The following is a 17,167-nucleotide window of genomic DNA, read 5'->3' on the forward strand; positions in this document are numbered from 1 at the left end:
CTCCTGGAAGCAGAGAGAGAGGATCCTTGACAAATGTACAGAATGATAAGACCAGGGTTATGCAAGTGGAAACACCCAGGAAGCCTGAAGCAGTAAAGGCTGAGGTGGCAGGACAAAAAGATGCTGCCTGGGAGACCAAGTGACGGACGTTACCACTTCTGTATGGGTGTTCTCAGGGGCTTGGTCAAGCTCTTGTCCTTGGCTAAACCATTTGTCCTGTCCATGACACCAACATGAGTTTAAGTTAGATGGCCCAGATGCCAGGCCCCCACAAGTGCTTGTGATTGGGGGTTTGAGAACTGTTGGGGTTCCACTGCCCTCCCTCCCCACAGGACTCAGGCCTTTGGCCGGGGCTCAACAGACACAGGCAGTAAGATGGGGTTGCCCTTCTATTGGTCCAAGTCCTGAGCATAGCCTGGGTGAGTCATGGAGGTAAGGAGGCCCACGAGGCTCAGCAACGTGGAGAAGAGCAGCAGGAAGGAGGCCGCGAAGAGCAGAGCAGGCAGGGCACTGAGTACCAGCAGCAGGATAGCTGGCAGCAGGTGGCTCCACACCACAGCCACCACAGGCCACAGGGAGCTCAGCAGGTAGGAGCCCGTGGTGAAGAGTGCATGACATAACATCAGGGACAGCAGCAGGTAGAGTGTCCCCTCCAGAACCCATAGCATATGCTGTAGAGGTTGCCGCCAACCTGATGTATTCCACCACTGAGACCAGCTCCGGGGCAAGTGGCATGCCCACCAGCGCACCCAGTCCTGACGGGTGACCCAGGCTGACCAGGGCACTGCCCGCTGGGGTCCCTCGCCAGCCCCGATGATATCCGTCTCCACTCGTGGCTGCTGCATCACGGCTGGTGCACCTGTGGACAGGGCCAGGCCAGCTGCAGGAGCAGCCCTGGAGATGCCCAGGACCTCAGGATAGGTAGGGTTGCAGGGGTTAGGAGGATACCAGCACAGGCAGGATTGGGGTTTGATCTGGGGCCTAGTACTTACCTTTGGGCAGAGCCGCCTAAGTCATGATGCTTCCTGCTGTGCCCAGGCCAGCCTGGCAGCCAGGTCCCAATCTCACCCTCACTCAGCCCAACCATCCCTCAGAGGAGTCCATTATGACCCGGGCTGGGGCGGGGCCCAGCTGACAGGAGCTACTGCATAGTGTGAGGCTCTCTTGAGTCCCTTACTTATGGACCCTCTAGGCTAGCAGGAGTTTCAGTAAACTTTACAGAAACCAATCTCCTTGCTTATAGGAAGCCTCCTCCGCTCCTGTCCCTCCTTGATGGCTGCCTCAAACTGCAGGGCTGGAGTTGGTTGCTGTATCCACCCTTTTCTCTGCCTTCTCTTGTTGCCCTAAGCCTCAGCCCCAGTTCTCAAATGTCGATACTATGGAACTAGAGGCCTCTGAAGTTCAAGCTGAACACAATGGAGTATTCTACCCTCACCCCACCACCTTACCCTCATGTAGCTCAGCATGGAGGAGAAGAAACCTGGGGAAGCAGAATGGCTGGTGTATTTTTAGAAGGCATTCAGTTTTCAGAGGGCCCTCAGGCCCAAGGATGGAGGCAGAAAGCCAGGCCCAGCAGGGCTAAGGGTATACCAGAGCCTCCCAAAAACAGACCCAGGCCCAAGAACAGCAGGAGCAGTGCATCCTGGAACCTGAGTAGTCCTGAGACCAGCCCTGTGTGGAAGAGGGCAGCTGCCTGCTGTCCTGGACCTTCACCAGCCCCCTGGCTCTGACCCATTGGAAGAAGTCTGTGTCGTGGCAGGATAGGACCTGTGGGCCTGTGGAGAGAGAAGAGGGCAGGTCAAGGCAACTGCTCATCTGTCCCTGTGCTTGGGATACCCACCTGGCAGCCTCCTGTCACTTACCCATGGAGCAGGTCAAAGGCCAGGAAGCTGACCAGAAGTAGGAGCAACAGGGCTAGGCCAGCTGTCGAGAAGACTGTTCGAATTGTCGCTCCTAGTGCCCCCAGCCCTAGGATACTGTCCAGGAGCCGGGCCCAGCTGAAGCCCCAGGGGACACACGAGTCACTGACCTATTCTACCCCTCTCAAGTATCCAGACTGCTGGGAGGGTTAGGGTGGGGTCTACAAGAGCTTTGGGTATGGGCAAGCAGAGCTGGGGCTTGGAAGTATTAGGAAGAGCTAGTGGTAGGAGATTAAGGAAGCAGGAAAAAGGAAGACCTTGGTTTACACTCAAAGCTCAAAGAATTGAGAACTAGGCTCTTCGTAGATGCCCTCCACCCCCAACTTCCATTCCACATCTTCACTAAACCCTTCTCACCTCCTCCCACTTGGGTTGACCATTCTGGATTTGAACACTGAGTCATTGTGACTTATTGCCAGGCAGGACCTTGAGTTAAGAACAGAACAACAGTTTGTCGCCTCATAAGCACTGGGAGCCTAGGTGGGGCTTAGCCAGCAAATCATTGTTTACTGAGAACTACAACTCACCCTTAGTTATTGCCTTGCCTAATGATTTTCTGCCCTGGGGACTTCCCAAGGTTTCTGGGTTGTCAGGAAAGCATGCTAGCAGCATGACTCCTCAGACTCCTGCCCAAGGGAGGAGAGGCTGCTTCTTCCTGGAAGATCCTCAGGCTATGTGTCTGGAATGTCATTCAGTTTTTCTGTCTCCAGTTCTCTTCCCTGAACTTGAGTGAGGCCTGCAACTCAGGGGTGCGAATAGACTTTTCCAGGAAGCAAGCTAGGCTGTGGGTGGCAGAAGGATGCCATTGGATGTGAACGGAGACTACACTTTCATTTCCCAGCTGCCCAGATCCAAATAATCACACAGAAGCTATATTAATTACAACGTTGTTGGACTGATTGCTCAGGCATATTTCTAGCTAGCTCTTACATCTTAAATTAGCCCATTTCTATTAATCTGTGCATTGCCACAGGACTGTGGCTTACCGGTGAGGTTCTGGCATCTTTCTCCTTTTTCAGCTACATAGCATCTGCCTGCTTGCAGTTTAGTTTTCCCACTTACCCACATTCTGCCCTGCCATAGCCCAATGCAGGTTCTTTATTAACCAATGGTTTTAAAACATATTCACAGCATACAGAGGGGAATCCCACATGAATTGGATGTTTTAAGCACTGCAGTTTTGGGAGATGTTATGGTTTCAGAAATGTTACAGAGAACTGGGCATGGTAGAATATGCCTTAATTTCAGTGCTCAGAAGGCTGAAGCAGAAAGATTGTGAGTTTAAGACCAGCCTGGACTATATAAATAGGTGCTGACCAGAGAAATTAAAAAAAAAAAAGACAGAGGTTATGAACCTAAGAGGCCTACAACATTGTGACCCCAAGTTATTCAGTACCAGGCGTCTGTTCATGTGTTCCAGGCTGCTCTTGAAATCTCCAGGTAATGCAGGCTGCTCTCTAACTCTTGGCGATTCTCTGCCTCCTCATTGTGAGTGCTAGGATTGCAGACATGCACTGCCATGCTTTGCATACACTCCTAATGGGAAGTTAAGGCTGCCACCTAAGAATGAAATTAAGGAATGAACATGAAATAAACAGGTTGATCACCATCACTGGTGACATTTATTGAGAATAAACGTATTCCCACTGAATCTATGGGGGCAGTGGTTACAGAGCTACTAAATACATGGACAGTCTGGGGATGAAAGATGAGTGAAGTGACATAAATTTAAGTATTACTCATACTTTGAAGGAAAACTGATGGGGTTGGGATAGGGGAGACATTGATGTTATAGCCCCCAGAAAAAGGAGAGACTGAGTAAGAATGATAGAAAGGACATGGAGCTGCCTCCCAGGAGGCCTTCCCCAAAGACCCAGAGCCGGTGGTCTTGGCATGTTTGGTGCTGATGGACCTGACACTATAGAGCCAGTGTCATTTGCCCTTAACTCATTCACGAGTTGTCCTTCCACTGGCTTTTGTTTGCCTGGGAACTGTGTTTCACATATAGATTTGTCTATAGGGACTTAGGAGATAGCACAGGATCCTGTTTTTGTTTTCTGTCTAAGTCTTCATTGCCTTTGTAAATGAGAAAATTAGCATTTAGGTTTTAAATTGCCAGTTCTGGTGCAGCCACAAGATTGCATCCCTGAACTATGGAATTGAGAGTCACGTCCCAAGAGTTCTACCGAGAGGAAGTTGCCACTCTGCAAGGGATTGGGGCTGGGGTGTGCAACTAATACTCCTTAAGGCTTCATGTGCGATGTTGTGTATAATTTGTAGGGGAGTTCTACTTGAAGTTTTCTCAATTTTTTCATCCAATAATAATTTATAAAGTGATCCCCATGTGCCAGGTCATGTGCCTATTGTTGGATTATGACTCCTAAGACAGACTAGGGGCTCTCATGCAGATGTTCTGCTGAGAGCTTGGAGTTGTCTTCAGAAGGAAAAAAAAATTAAGAGATGAGAAAGGAGGACAGGATAGAGGAAAGGGTAGCACATGGTCTTGTCTGGGATCCAGTCTTAGCTTGACTTTGAAGGTAGCTCTGAGAACAGTCAATTGTGCTGTAGAGTTGATCCCGTTATACCAGTCAGCCATTGTTGATCTGTCTTTCTTGGAGGAAAGGGAAGAAAGAGAGAGAAGTTGGGGAACTGTAACTTTTAGTGTAAAAGCAACTTCTATCTGCTGAGGGCTCTTGTTTGTAGAAATCAAACAGCTATGATTTATGCATAGCAAACAATAATGAGGGTGGGTGCAATGTTGGTAAAAGGGACCTCATGGGGAATCAACAGCTACAGCAGTCGATCTCGTAGTAAAAGATTCAGCAAATCTGGATGATTTGTATCATGTTCATCCGTGAAAACTATTTGATTTGGGGCTGGAGTAGAGCTTGGTGGTTAAGAGCTCTTCCCACTCTTCCAGAGGAGCATAGTTCAGTTCCTAGCACCCACATCAGGTGGCTCAAAACTGCATGCAACTCCAGCTGTAGGGGATACAACACCATCTTCTGACAACTCACACACACACGCGCGCGCGCGCGCGCGCACACACACACACACACACACACACAAACCTCAGAGCTGGTTGGCTCTATGGAGCTAGTCTCTAAGTCCTTGGAATGTGTTTGCACAGAAGTCTTGAACTACATCAAATAGTCTATGCCAACAATATGATTTTTGTTGGGGGCTTAGACCAGAAATCAGGATTACCTTGGCCTCTACAATGTTTGGACTATCATCAACCAATCACATGGGTGGTCAACTGTATTTGTATGACTGATCTCCAAAAAAATTCTGGACTCCAAAGGTTCAGTGAATTTTTCTTACGAACAGTGCTTGGTGCATGTTGTCTCACGTACTGCTGGAAGGATTAGGTGCTGGCAACCCGATTCCATTTTCACATAAACAATGGAAGCTCATACACAATCTTCCCTGTACCCTGCCGTTTACAGTCTTCTGTTGTGAGTTTTAATCTGTCCGCAACCTTTCTTTGTCATAATCTGTGAGCATTAGTATAACCACTTTGGGGAATTCTTCTGATAAACCATTGAAAAAGAGAGCGGTCTTGGGGACTCCAGAACAGCACTGGCATCCAAAGTAGGATTCACCAGGACAGTGCTGAGTCACTAAAATAGGATGGGATCACGAGTTGAGAGAAAGGACAAGAGGGAGAGACTTTGATTCCCAGATGGCTACTTAGTCATCCCCAGCTTGGAAATGAAGCAGCCCCATGATCAGTTGCTGGAGGTCAAAGTTATCATTGGAATTTATTGATGACAGCTAACTCCTGGGGGAGTTGTTTAGGAAACTGTCCAGAAAGTAGAATAATTAACCAAAACCCCAAAAACTTTTTAAAAAGTTAACAAAAGTAGAGGACAAAGAATACTTGAAAGTTAGTTTTAGAAATTTCAGATAAAATCATAAAAGCTTTTTCTGAAGCAATGAACTTTATGGATGTTATTCAAGGGAATGGGGCTTTTCAAGCACCCCCTTCTCTTATGGAGGCCTGGGATGAAAATTATGACAGGGGACATATGTTGGGGGTTGAGTTGGGAGAGGAACGCCCCAGCAGCCAAGGGCCTTACTCCTCCTTTCATGTCCTTCCTGGCGGGTGGTCCAGGCCTCCTTATTCCTTAGAGGCCATGTGGACCATAAGCTCCACCCCCTGCAGTTGTAGCTAAATTCATTGTCATTCCAGGAAATGAACTTGACAAAGTTGATATTCAGAGCAATGTCAGCCTCAGCATTAAAGATGAAAGAGTGGGTGTCACTGCTAATATCACAGGAAACAGCCTGTTCTTCCTCATATAGCCCCAAATGTCCTTACGGCCCTCTGGTACCTGCCTCACCACTTTTTAAAAACAATTTTCAGTTTATTTTCTGTCTAAGGGTGTTTTGCCTGCATATATGTCAGTGCATCACATGTGCCTGACGCCCAAAGAGATCAGAAGAGGATACCAGATCCCCTGGGACTGGAGTTACTGAGGGTTGTGAGCCACTTTGTGGGTTCTGGGAATTTAATTCAGGTCCTCTGTGAGAGCAGTAAGTGCTCTTAATCACTGAGCTTCTTCACCATCTTCTTGATGTCTTTGTACTTGGCAGCTTTCTCAGGTGGCAGGTCAGATCTACAACACACACACATTGTGGTTAGGAATATTGAAGACCATGCCAGTGAGCCCCCTGCTCAGCCCTGACATGACCTTGCCCACAGCCTTGGCAGTGCCAGTGGATGCAAGGTTGATGTTCTAGGCAGTCTCACAACCATCACACCACACTTTCCCAGAAGGGTTAACCGTGTGTGTGTGTGTGTGTGTGTGTGTGCATGCGCGCGTTTGATGGTAGTGATATCATGTGCTGTGGTCATGAGTCCTCCAATGATGCAAAAGTTGTCACAGATGACCTTGGCCAGGGGACATAAGCAGCTGTTGGTACAGGAAGCTTTGTTGACAATCTTGAGCAAGTGCCATGCTTCTTTTGGTTCATTCTATCACAAACAAGGCAGCAGCAGAAGAGTTAGAGAAGATGACCTTTGCCTCCACTCCTCAAGGGGCCCTAGCCCTCTCCATGGTGGTGAAGACACCAGTTGGCTCCACTGGTCTTTGGCACCAGTGTCACCCCATTTGATATTGGCAGGATCCTGCCACTGGAAGACGGAATTGTCTTCCCATTGATGACAGATTTCTTATTCTCAGTTGTGATTATTCCAGGGAACTTGCTGTGGGTGGAATCATACTGGAACAAGTAGACCATGTAGTTGAGGTCTTTGATGGCAACAGTATCCACTGAACCAGAGTTGAAGGCAGCCCTAGTGACCAGGCTGAACAAGGAGGATGAAAGAGCCTAAATCACAGAACTTTTAATAAAATGGGTGTGGTGAGAAATACATTCCTGTAATTCCAGTACTCTTTAGGCAGAGTTAGGTGGATCAGATATCCAATGTCATCCTCAGGTGCATAGAGACCTGTGGTAGTTTGAATGTAATTGACTCCTAAGCTCATAGGGAGTGGCACTGTTAGCAGGTGTGGCTTTGTTGGAGTAGGTGTGGACTTGCTGGGGGAAGTGTGTCACTGTGGAGGTGGGCTTTGCGGTCTCTTATGCTCAAGTTATGCCCAGGGTCTCAGTTCACTTTGTGTTGCCTTCGGGTTGAGATATAGAATGTTCAGCTCCTTCTCTAGCATTATGTTTGCCTGCACACTGCATGTCCCACCATGATGATAATAGATTGGAATTCTGAAATGTAAGCCACCCAATCAAATGCTTTCCTTTATAAGAATTACTGTGGTCATGGTATCTCTTCACAGCAATGGAAACCCTAACTAAGACAAGACCAGTCTGGGCTACATAGAGCCCATATAGTCCTACCAGCTCATATCATTGAAATTAAAATTACTGGGGCTTCCTGCACAGAAAAAGATGACATACATACAACCAAAAAGGCAAAATGGTACCAGAATTTTGCTTATTCGTTATATTCTTTGTTTTAATGTTTCATTTTGAGATCAAGGCTTGTTATCCTGCTCATGCTGTCTTTGAACTCTTGATCCCAGCTTGTCCCTTAAACTAAAATCTCCTTTGGACAGCTGCCCCATCCAACCTACTAGGCTGTTCCCTGAAACATATACTTGTCCCTGTGGTACCCAAAGATCCTACATGATGCTCTTGGAGATAGAGACCATGCTATGCATGGGATGAACTTTATATACTTTATGGTATAAACTTGCCATTGTATCCCTGGGATGGATCATCATCATTTGAATCTGTGTTGAGGCCTCTTGCCTTGGCAGTCCCAAATACCCAGTGGCCAGGGCCGGAGGCAGTAGCCTAGTAAGAGAGGAGTATGAGAAGATGCAGAGCAGCTCAGGACCAAGAGGGGCATAAAGGAGCTCGGAGGAAGAGTATAGAAGGAGGGAGGAGGGGCTGAGTCTGAGATGTCCTGTTGCTGGTACTTCTCTCTCCCCTTTCCAGCTCTCTCTGGGAAACCTGGTTGAGAGTGGGGCTTCTGGTGGAAGTCCAGAACCTCTGCCTTTTTCAGATACTGGCCTGCAACGCAAGGATGCACTGAGTCTGCTGTCTTGCATGTGTGCAGTGGCTCCGTGTTCACAAAGTCTGTGATTTAAAGCCCAGCCCGTTAGCGTCTGCTGTCAACCTGATGCGTCAGAGAGGAAAACCTCAACCAAGGAGCTGCGGAGATAAGGCTGGCCTGCGGGGAGATGTCCTGATTGTTTGTGCATGAGGGCCTTGCCACTGTGGGCAGCACCATCCCCTGGACAGATAGTCCTAGGCTTTATGAAAGCCAGTTGAGAATGGGCCCGATAGCTAACCAGCAGGGTTTTTCTCCTGTTTCTATTTCAAGCTCCTGCTTGAGTTTTGCCTCCACTGCCCTGGATGAATCTACAAATGAAAATAAATCTTCTTATTTGCAAACTTGCTTGTGGTGTGTGTTTCATCAGAAGTTCCTTAAACGTCTCTATGCCCCTCTTTGAGGAGACCTGGGCCTAGCACAGCTGCTCAGGTGGGGGTGTCAAAAAGGGATTTGGTCATGCGTTGGTTCTTGGTGATCACTCCCTTCTCAGAGTTCCCTGCCCCTCTCTCTGGAGTGTCACGGTTGGACCAGATGGCAGGGCTGGTTCCCTTGGAGTGGTCGCTTCTGAAGGTGGCCTTAGTTCAGGAGCCCCACACGTGGCCTTATGCATTTCTGCCAGATTCTGGTTTTGTGAATGCTGCCAGAGAAGTGCTGACTTGATAAAGACGTTATTTAATTTGTTTACATAGACTGTGGCCCCTGTACCCTTCTGTTAGGGGTCCCAGGCTCCGGTGGGCAACACTTCTTGTGGGGATGCAAGCAAAGGCAGAACCACAGAATTTTCTTTTGGGCGGGTGGCTCAGGTGCAGGGTAACCCAGAGTGGTCCTGGGGAAAACAGGGGTCTGAGGACTTGTGGAGGAAGAAAAGAGGAAGAGGGGGAGGAGTTGGGACAGGGAGAACAGGGCGCCCATCAAGCTTTGGCCTCTCGGTTCTTGACGCCAGCCCTCGGGTTATCAGCTCTGGCTGCCTTCCTCGAGTTATGTAAGCTCCAAAAAACGTGGCAGCCCAGGGAGGGAAAAAGAGAAGGGGCGGAACCGAGGATGGTGGTGACGAGGGCAAGAGCTGCCTCTCTACACTCTATGGGTTGGTTGTCTTTGGGATTAATGGAGGACTTCTCATCCCTGCCTCCCCCCCCCCCCCCCCCCCCGCAGCCCTGAACCCTCCTTCACTCCCACTGTTTTCCAGAGGACTTTTCCGGTTTAGTCCCACACACCTCAGCAAGGCACCCGAGGTTCTGGATAGAGTTTCCTTTCAGGTTGTTTCCTCTCCAAAACTGGGCTACCTTGACCACATCACCTAGGCGCCGCTCTGAGCCTCGGTTTGCCAGTCTGTAAACTGAAGTTTGACTAAAATTCAGAGCACGTGCAAAGCGCCTTGCATAGGTGCCTGCGGTGGGATGGGCGCGCGCAGTCAAATGGAATGTGCGGTGGCTTCGCAGACTGTGACGGGCCGGGCACCGGGGAGGCTGCGGCACTGGGTTCCTGGTGCGGCACTGGGTCCTGGGCAGCCCCCAGCCCGCCGCCGTCGCCGGGGTTCCTCGCGGCTCACCCGAGTCCGCCGCCACGGAGGGACCTCGGGGCTCTCCCCAAGCCGCCCTCCCCTCTCCAAGGAGGTCGGATTCCGGCGAGTGGCTGTGGGCGGGCCGGAGGCTGCAGAGGGGCGTGGGGCGGAGGAGAGGGGCGGGCAGGAAGGGGCGGGGGGCTCCGCGGACGCCCGCAGGAAGGAGAGAACCCACCGAGAGCCTCAGCACCGCGGGCTTGCCGACCCTCCAGCTATGTGGGGCCTCTTGCTCGCTGTGACTGCCTTTGCGCCTTCCGTCGGTCTGAGTCTGGGGGCGCCCAGCGCTTCAGAGCTGGGCCTGTCGCCGGGCTCAACCCTGGCCCCACATAGCAACTTTACCCAGCCGTCCACAAAGGCAAATGGTGAGCTCTGGGACCCACGGTCGGCTGCTGGGCAGGTCAGACCCACTCCCCCAGCTGAGTCCTTCAGCCCGCTCTGTGAACTGGGACACACATACACAGCCCTGTGCAATGGCTGCTGACTCAGCAACCCCATTCTGGTCAGACCTAGTCAGCAGTTACAGGGCAGGCCCAGTGGGATGCTGGCTGCCCCAACTCCAGCCTTCTCTTTTCACAAAGGAGGAAACTGAGGCCAGAATCTGGAGGAGCTCAAGAAAAGTGAAGAGACCCCAGACTAAAATGGGCAGAGTCAGCCTGTGTAGGAGAGTGTTTAACGCCAAAGACTGGAGGGGGAAAGAAAGGGCGACGAGGCTGCGTAGGGGGGAGAAGGGTCACTGGCTCCTGATGGGTACAGGCACGCTGTCCGGCCTCCCAACTTCTTCCTGTAGGAAGTCGGAGCTTTGAGGCCAGGCAGGTAGGCCAAGCACGGACTTCAGGACAAGAGCTGAGGCCTAGTTTGAAGCTAAGGATGGCTTGGAGGATGGTCGGGGGAGGTGCAAAATCAGAGGTGGGAGGGAGCATTCCTGCAGAGGGACCAACTGGGGCAAGGTCTAGAGGTTAAACACTGAACTCGGATCTCTAAAGTGACCCGTCTCTAATGGCTCGACATCGCTCTCCCCTGGATCAGAGTCGGAGGGCACACTGTCCAAAGATGTAACTGTGTAAGAAGGAAGCACCAAGGATGTGACAAGAAAGGCAGGTTGGGAATAGGTGGGAATAGGTGTCAGGACTTGAACGCCCCGTTAAGACTTCGGTGATTGCAGTGAAAGTCCCATATGCTCGAATGCCTTCTTGGGCTAACGAACATGACATCCCCCCACCCTTCATTGCCTCCCGGTACCCTAGAGACCTCAGAACAGCATGTCCGGCTGCGAGTCATCAAGAAGAAAAAGATCATTGTCAAGAAGCGAAAGAAGCAAAGGCAGCCCGGGCCTTCAGTGACTGCCAGGCCTTCGGTGACCACCAACCCAGCAAAGACCCCCACTGTCCCTGAGAAACAAGAACCAGGTATTGCCTTTCCGGGAGGGCCCTGCCTAGCATGGGAACATGTCAGGCTCATCTCCTGAGCTGCCCCGGTTCTGCCCTTTCTCTAATCCTGTCTTCTTGTTCTGTCATTACCCCAGGATGCCCCCCTCTAGGCCTGGAGTCCTTGCGTGTTTCAGACAGTCAGCTTGAGGCCTCTAGCAGCCAATCTTTTGGTCTTGGACCACACCGAGGACGGCTCAACATCCAGGTCAGCACCCTTAAGTGCTCCTTCTCTCCCCTCATCCTAGCCCTTGTCTGTTGGTCCTTCTGGTTTGATGACCATGACCTTTTGTCCACAGTCCGGTCTGGAAGATGGCGATCTGTATGATGGGGCCTGGTGCGCTGAGCAACAAGACACCAAGCCTTGGCTTCAGGTGGATGCTAAGACTCCTGTCCGCTTCTCAGGAGTCATCACGCAGGGCAGAAATTCCATATGGAGGTGCGGCAGGCTAACTCTTAGCCTGGAAGTGATTGGTGAACGGACACAGACGTACTGCAATGACGCTGCTTGAACAGTATCTCTGCATAGTATATAACTGTCTAATAATAGTTCTCTTTATCTCTGACCAGGTATGACTGGGTCACATCATACAAGGTCCAGTTCAGCAATGACAGTCAGACCTGGTGGACAAGTAAGAATCACAGTAGTGGGATGGACATGGTAAGTGTCCCCATAGTGACTGGGACTGGCCAGGGTGCTAGGCTAGGGTGAGAATTCTCTGCATATAAAAGACAGATACCCACTTAGCTCCAGGAGAAAGTTGGTGTTTTTGCAGTGCCAAGGACTTTGTGCGTTCACAGGGCAGTTTTTCACCTAGCACAAGCTCCATTGGGATAGCCCCATTAACCACACCATGGGGTAGGTGCTGCAGCTTCCTCCTGGGCCACTCTTTCTGACCATGAGCCTCTGGCTTTTTTACTTCTTGCCTGCTCATGGCTCTGGTTTTCCGTCTCATGGACCTCTTTTATACAAGGCTGCAGAATGGGTATGTTGCTCTACTGAGCTGAGACCGTGTTAGAAAACACAGCTGCCCAAAGTGGCCCACTGGCAGGAGCTAAGGAAATTGGGGTCCCTGTTTGATAGCATGTATGTCTCCAGCTGAACCCACCAGGGAGGGTTGGCTTGTGAGTGTGGGAGCCTGAACTCCATCCCTGGATCTTGGGCCAGTATCAGGTCTGAGCATCCTCAGCAGGGACCCCCATATCTCCAGGTATTTCCTGCCAATTCAGACCCAGATACCCCGGTGTTGAGACTCCTACCGGAGCCTCAGGTGGCTCGCTTCATTCGCCTGCTGCCTCAGACCTGGTTCCAGAAAGGTGCACCTTGCCTCCGGGCAGAGATCCTGGCCTGTCCAGTCTCAGGTGGGCAAAGGCTGGAGGGGCAGGGCCCGACTGCAGGGACATCCCATGAACTTAACGTTTACCTGGAACTCACTTCCCACCAGATCCTAATGACCTGTTCCCTGAGGCCCACACGCTGGGATCTTCTGACTCTCTGGACTTCCGGCATCACAATTATAAGGCCATGAGAAAGGTCAGACACAACCACAGTGACCCAGAAAAGAGGCCTGCCCGTTTCTTTGCCGCCAGGGCATACTGACTGTGACTACCCACGAGTCTCCTGTCCCTATGTCCCACTCTCCTCCGTTTCCCTTGATCCCTAAGTTCTGCTCCAGCTACCTTTGTCATGGCACCACCCCTTTCTGTCCCTTCCTCCTGACCCGCTGTGCCTTGTCCGGATCATGCCATGTTACTCCCATCTGTGTGCACCCCTGGCTCTGTAAGTCCTTCCGCGGTTACTCGTGGTCTGACGTCTGCGCGTGACTGCCCCATGTCCCCTCTGCTGCCCAGCTGATGAAACAGGTGAACGAACAGTGTCCAAACATCACCCGCATCTACAGCATTGGGAAGAGCTACCAGGGTCTGAAGCTGTATGTGATGGAGATGTCAGACCAGCCTGGCGAGCATGAGCTGGGTACTGTTTGATGGCATGGGGGGAGGCGGGCACAGGGCAGGCTGCAGTATGAGCTAGCTCTGAACTTCCATGTGTTTCCAGGAGAGCCTGAGGTCCGCTATGTGGCTGGTATGCATGGGAATGAGGCCCTGGGGCGGGAGTTACTTCTGCTTTTGATGCAGTTCTTATGTCAAGAGTTCCTGCGAGGGGACCCACGAGTGACTCGGCTGCTTACTGAGACACGTATTCACCTACTGCCTTCCATGAATCCTGATGGCTATGAGACTGCCTACCACAGGGTAGGCCACCTGGAATGAGGGCCTCCCTGTTCCCTCTGCCATGGTACACAGAGCCTGTTTGACTTGAACAAAGCCCTTTCTTGGCAGGGCTCAGAGCTGGTGGGCTGGGCAGAGGGTCGCTGGACCCACCAGGGCATTGACCTTAACCACAATTTTGCTGACCTCAATACACCCCTGTGGTATGCAGAAGATGATGGGCTGGTACCCCACACTGTCCCCAACCACCACCTGCCACTGCCTTCTTACTATACACTGCCCAATGCCACTGTGAGTATTTTGGGGACGGGGTGAAGGGCAAGGCCCCTTGTCTCTGTGTGCACCCCATCCTCACCTGTCCTTGTCCAGGTGGCTCCTGAGACATGGGCAGTGATCAAATGGATGAAGCGTATTCCGTTTGTGCTAAGTGCCAACCTCCATGGGGGTGAACTTGTGGTGTCCTACCCTTTCGACATGACTCGGACCCCGTGGGCTGCTCGCGAACTCACCCCTACACCGGATGATGCTGTCTTTCGCTGGCTTAGCACCGTCTATGCTGGCACTAATCGGGTCATGCAAGACACAGATCGCCGACCTTGTCATAGCGAGGACTTCTCCCTGCATGGCAATGTCATTAATGGAGCCGACTGGCACACAGTTCCTGGGAGTATGTGCCCGAGAGTGGAATTAGTCCTGTCTCCATAACTACCTGTTCCATAATAGTCTCTTGTAATGTGTAGTATGTGTCAAGCCCTACCGTGGGTGTCTCTCAAGAGCACTGGGAGAATGGGGCTACCTAACACTCCAGTGTCTTTGGCACCCCCAGGCATGAACGACTTCAGCTACCTACACACCAATTGCTTTGAGGTCACTGTGGAGCTGTCCTGTGACAAGTTCCCTCATGAGAAGGAGCTACCTCAGGAGTGGGAAAACAACAAAGACGCCCTTCTCACTTACCTGGAGCAGGTGGGATCTGAATCCCCAGTTCCTGGCCTCCCCGAGTTACCCCTGGCCAGCCTGCTGTCCCGGAGTTGTGCTGGAACCTGGGTACCAGCAGTCTTAACTGGCAGCAGATTCCACTACATTGTGGGCCATGTGTGACGTCAGATTGTCTTGGAATGAGCTGGACAAGGAAGGGCAGCTTGCTAGCAGGGTGGTTTCAGATGTTCTAAGGCAATGGAACTAGAAGCCAGGACAACCCGAGGCTAAGGAATGGTCTCTAGAATTGTCACAAACCTGTCGTTATCAGGATAGCTTTTCTCAAAAGATAATAGTCAGATGTGAAAATTGCCTTGGTGCAAAGTATTACATCCCTCTGTGAATGGCTCTATAAGAACAGCTTCCGTGGATTCTCCAAGAAATCTTTCTAGTGTAAGATGGCTCAGCAGGTAGAGGCACCTGCTGCTCGGCCTAACAACTGAGTTTAATCCCTGGGATACACGTGGTGGAAGGAAGGAGAGAGCTGACTCCTACAAGTTCTCTGACCTTCACTCATGTGCCATGGCATGTGTGTACCCACATACACGCATAGACCCACACAAAATAATTAAATGTAAAAAAAATGATTTTTTTTTTTAAAGAGGATTGAAATTCAGATCCCAGCACCCATGTAGCCAGCTGAACATCCCCATAAGTCCCTGTAACTCCAGCTCCGAGTTGGGTAGACAAGAATTGCTGAGCCTTGCTGGCTTCCAGCCTAGCCAAATGTGAGCTCCAGGTTCAAGGACGACCCCGCTTTAAAGAAACAGCTGGAGACTGACAGACCCTTGATCAGGGCACCTGCTCATACCCGAGGGCAAGCCTAAAAACAGTGCCACCACACTTAGAAAGCCCAGTTACACCTGACTAGACCAGGGGTAACTTAGAAATTAGAAGATTTTTTTAAATAAATTTATTTATTTTATATCCCAGCTGCAGTTTCCCCTCCCTTCTCTCCTTTGCAGTAGAAATTTGTCACCTAGGATCATAGTATAGACCTGACACCTTGTCAGGCTTGCAAGGTGACAGCCAGAAAGCTAATGAAGTCACGCTCTTCTGCAAAGGGAAAAGTGTCTTTAATTTTTTTGGTTTGTTTGCTTTTTAAGTCAGGGTGTCACTGTGTAGCCCAGGCTAGTCTCAAACTTGAAATCCTACGTCCATCTCAAGGTTTTGATAAACTTTTATATAGACTGAGATGACTCACACCTGTAATTCCAGAACTTGGGAAGTGGAGGCAGGCTCAGGGGTCGAGACTTGGCTTTAAAGCAAAAATCTTCAGCTGGGCAGTTAGAGCGTATATCTTTAATCCCAGTACTCAGGAGGCAGAGGCAGGTGGAAGGCTGAGTTTGAGGCTAGCCTGGTCTACAGAGTGAGTTCCAGGACAGCCATGGCTACATAGAGAAATCCTGTCTCAAAAACCACAAACAGAGACCAGCCTGGTCTACAAGAGCTAGTTCCAGGACAGGCTCCAAAACCACAGAGAAACCCTGTCTTGAGAAAGAAAAAAAAAAATCCACAAACAACCCCACACAAAAAAAAAACAATAAACAACAACAAAAACCCACTTAAAAAACTTATGCTTGTACACAGGTGCGCATGGGCATTGCAGGAGTTGTACGGGACAAAGATACAGGGCTTGGGATTGCGGATGCTGTCATTGCTGTGGAGGGCATTAACCACGATGTCACAACAGGTGTGTGTGTGGTAGAGGGAAGAACTGGGGCCCTTTCAACTGGTCAGAAGTTAAAGAACCCTGAACCCCTCTGACCTCTCTCGTCTCTCCTGTCAGCGTGGGGTGGCGATTATTGGCGGCTGCTGACTCCTGGAGACTATGTGGTGACGGCCAGTGCTGAGGGCTACCATACAGTGAAACAACATTGCCAGGTCACCTTTGAAGAGGGCCCTGTCCCCTGCAATTTCCTACTCACCAAGACTCCCAAGCAGAGGCTTCGAGAGCTGCTGGCATCAGGGGCTAAGGTGCCCCCAGACCTTCGGAGGAAGCTAGAGCAGCTGAGGGGACAGAAGAATTAACGTCTCTAGCTGAAGAGAGCCACATCCTTGGACAGGCTGGACCTGTTCAGAACTGAGGGAGGAAGGGGGTGGGGAGAAAGGGTAGTAGAAGAGGTGCTATGTCTTAGTAAAGCTTCTGGTGCCTGAGAGTCCTGTTGTCTCTGTGTTCCAGGTCCTTCTCCGGGGTCTGCATGTACACACTAGCCGGTTGTGTACACAGACGATCCCACCTGAGCCCTTGTACCTGGGGCTCGGCAGAGCGACTCACTTCTGCCTGTGTTTTTCTGCCATGGGTGTTAGTATGTTCATTAATTATCTGCTTGGTGTCAAGTGTGCAAGCAGTCAAGGGTCGGCGGTGTTTGTACCCAGCCTTCTGGGCTTCCAGTTAGGAGGGGACAGGTAATATACACTGTGAGCTATGCCAAGGTGGAAGCCGGTTTGGTAGAGGAGGCAGGGTGGTCACACA

General features: G+C 50.8%; 3 protein-coding genes and 1 pseudogene across 3 annotated transcripts; 1 reads left to right on the forward strand and 3 right to left on the reverse strand.

The window, feature by feature from the left end:
* Positions 1 to 389: 389 nt before the first annotated feature.
* Positions 390 to 1,087, reverse strand: Tmem239 (transmembrane protein 239). Its single transcript, XM_041670163.1, has 2 exons — positions 1,002 to 1,087; positions 390 to 918 (listed from the first exon to the last, which is right to left on the reverse strand). The coding sequence occupies exons 1-2, from the start codon at positions 1,085 to 1,087 to the stop codon at positions 390 to 392; spliced, it is 615 nt and encodes a 204-aa protein (XP_041526097.1).
* Positions 1,088 to 1,537: 450 nt separating this feature from the next.
* On the reverse strand, positions 1,538 to 5,261 carry CUNH20orf141 (chromosome unknown C20orf141 homolog). The gene is made up of 3 exons (XM_041670164.1): positions 5,244 to 5,261; positions 1,863 to 2,029; positions 1,538 to 1,775 (listed from the first exon to the last, which is right to left on the reverse strand). Exons 1-3 carry the CDS (start codon positions 5,259 to 5,261, stop codon positions 1,538 to 1,540), a joined length of 423 nt encoding a protein of 140 aa, XP_041526098.1.
* A 781-nt stretch (positions 5,262 to 6,042) lies between these two features.
* LOC121460049 lies at positions 6,043 to 7,594 on the reverse strand (annotated as a pseudogene).
* Positions 7,595 to 10,274: 2,680 nt separating this feature from the next.
* On the forward strand, positions 10,275 to 16,781 carry Cpxm1 (carboxypeptidase X, M14 family member 1). Its single transcript, XM_041670709.1, has 14 exons — positions 10,275 to 10,422; positions 11,305 to 11,466; positions 11,583 to 11,692; positions 11,784 to 11,923; positions 12,055 to 12,145; positions 12,696 to 12,846; positions 12,930 to 13,018; positions 13,336 to 13,459; positions 13,541 to 13,737; positions 13,825 to 14,004; positions 14,083 to 14,380; positions 14,540 to 14,679; positions 16,282 to 16,384; positions 16,481 to 16,781. Exons 1-14 carry the CDS (start codon positions 10,275 to 10,277, stop codon positions 16,720 to 16,722), a joined length of 2,175 nt encoding a protein of 724 aa, XP_041526643.1. The 3' UTR covers positions 16,723 to 16,781.
* Positions 16,782 to 17,167: the final 386 nt, after the last annotated feature.

This window comes from Microtus oregoni, unplaced genomic scaffold (genome assembly GCF_018167655.1).
Source record: "Microtus oregoni isolate MIOR12 unplaced genomic scaffold, Mior012 000020F_ref0000438, whole genome shotgun sequence".
Lineage (NCBI taxonomy): Eukaryota > Metazoa > Chordata > Mammalia > Rodentia > Cricetidae > Microtus > Microtus oregoni.

Coding starts and splice junctions, on each gene's coding strand:
- Tmem239 (XM_041670163.1), bottom strand. CDS start 1,087: ATGGTTGGGCTGAGTGAGGGTGAGATTGGGACCTGGCTGCCAGGCTGG. Junction 919..1,001: donor CATCATGACTTAGGCGGCTC/TGCCCAAAGGTA, acceptor CAACCCTACCTA/TCCTGAGGTCCTGGGCATCT.
- CUNH20orf141 (XM_041670164.1), bottom strand. Junction 1,776..1,862: donor GCCTTTGACCTGCTCCATGG/GTAAGTGACAGG, acceptor CTCTCTCCACAG/GCCCACAGGTCCTATCCTGC.
- Cpxm1 (XM_041670709.1), top strand. CDS start 10,275: ATGTGGGGCCTCTTGCTCGCTGTGACTGCCTTTGCGCCTTCCGTCGGT. Junction 13,019..13,335: donor ATTATAAGGCCATGAGAAAG/GTCAGACACAAC, acceptor TCTGCTGCCCAG/CTGATGAAACAGGTGAACGA. Junction 14,381..14,539: donor CTGGCACACAGTTCCTGGGA/GTATGTGCCCGA, acceptor TGGCACCCCCAG/GCATGAACGACTTCAGCTAC.